We start from the raw sequence: 205 nt of genomic DNA, 5'->3' as shown, positions 1-205 counted from the left end.
GCCGCCGCATCCCCCTGGCCGAGTGGGAAAGCAGGATTGCGGTACGGCCGGGGCGGGTCTGGAGTGTGGACCTGGCTGACTCGTCCATGGGCAGCGGGGCTGGCGTATCTGGAGGGAAGGGGCAGGCGGAGGCCTGGCTGTGGGGTGGACGAGCCCTGCTGCCCTCCCCTTTGGGGCCGGGGGCAGCGCCGAGGTCCGCGCCGAA

At 73.2% G+C, this 205-nt stretch overlaps 1 protein-coding gene across 1 annotated transcript in view; it reads left to right on the top strand.

Moving 5' to 3' along the window:
* Positions 1-205, top strand: part of LOC102762753 (cytochrome b-c1 complex subunit 1, mitochondrial) — a 23,693-nt gene that overhangs the window by 22,732 nt on the left and 756 nt on the right. Inside the window, exon 9 of the mRNA XM_015568267.1 lies at positions 3-41. Coding sequence (XP_015423753.1) covers positions 3-41 — 39 coding nt within the window. The remainder of the gene's footprint in view (positions 1-2; positions 42-205) is intronic.

The sequence above is a fragment of the Myotis davidii genome, unplaced genomic scaffold (genome assembly GCF_000327345.1).
Source record: "Myotis davidii unplaced genomic scaffold, ASM32734v1 scaffold663, whole genome shotgun sequence".
NCBI lineage: Eukaryota > Metazoa > Chordata > Mammalia > Chiroptera > Vespertilionidae > Myotis > Myotis davidii.
The sequence above is the reverse complement of the archived record's forward strand: the minus strand, read 5'-3'. Positions and strand labels throughout refer to the sequence as shown.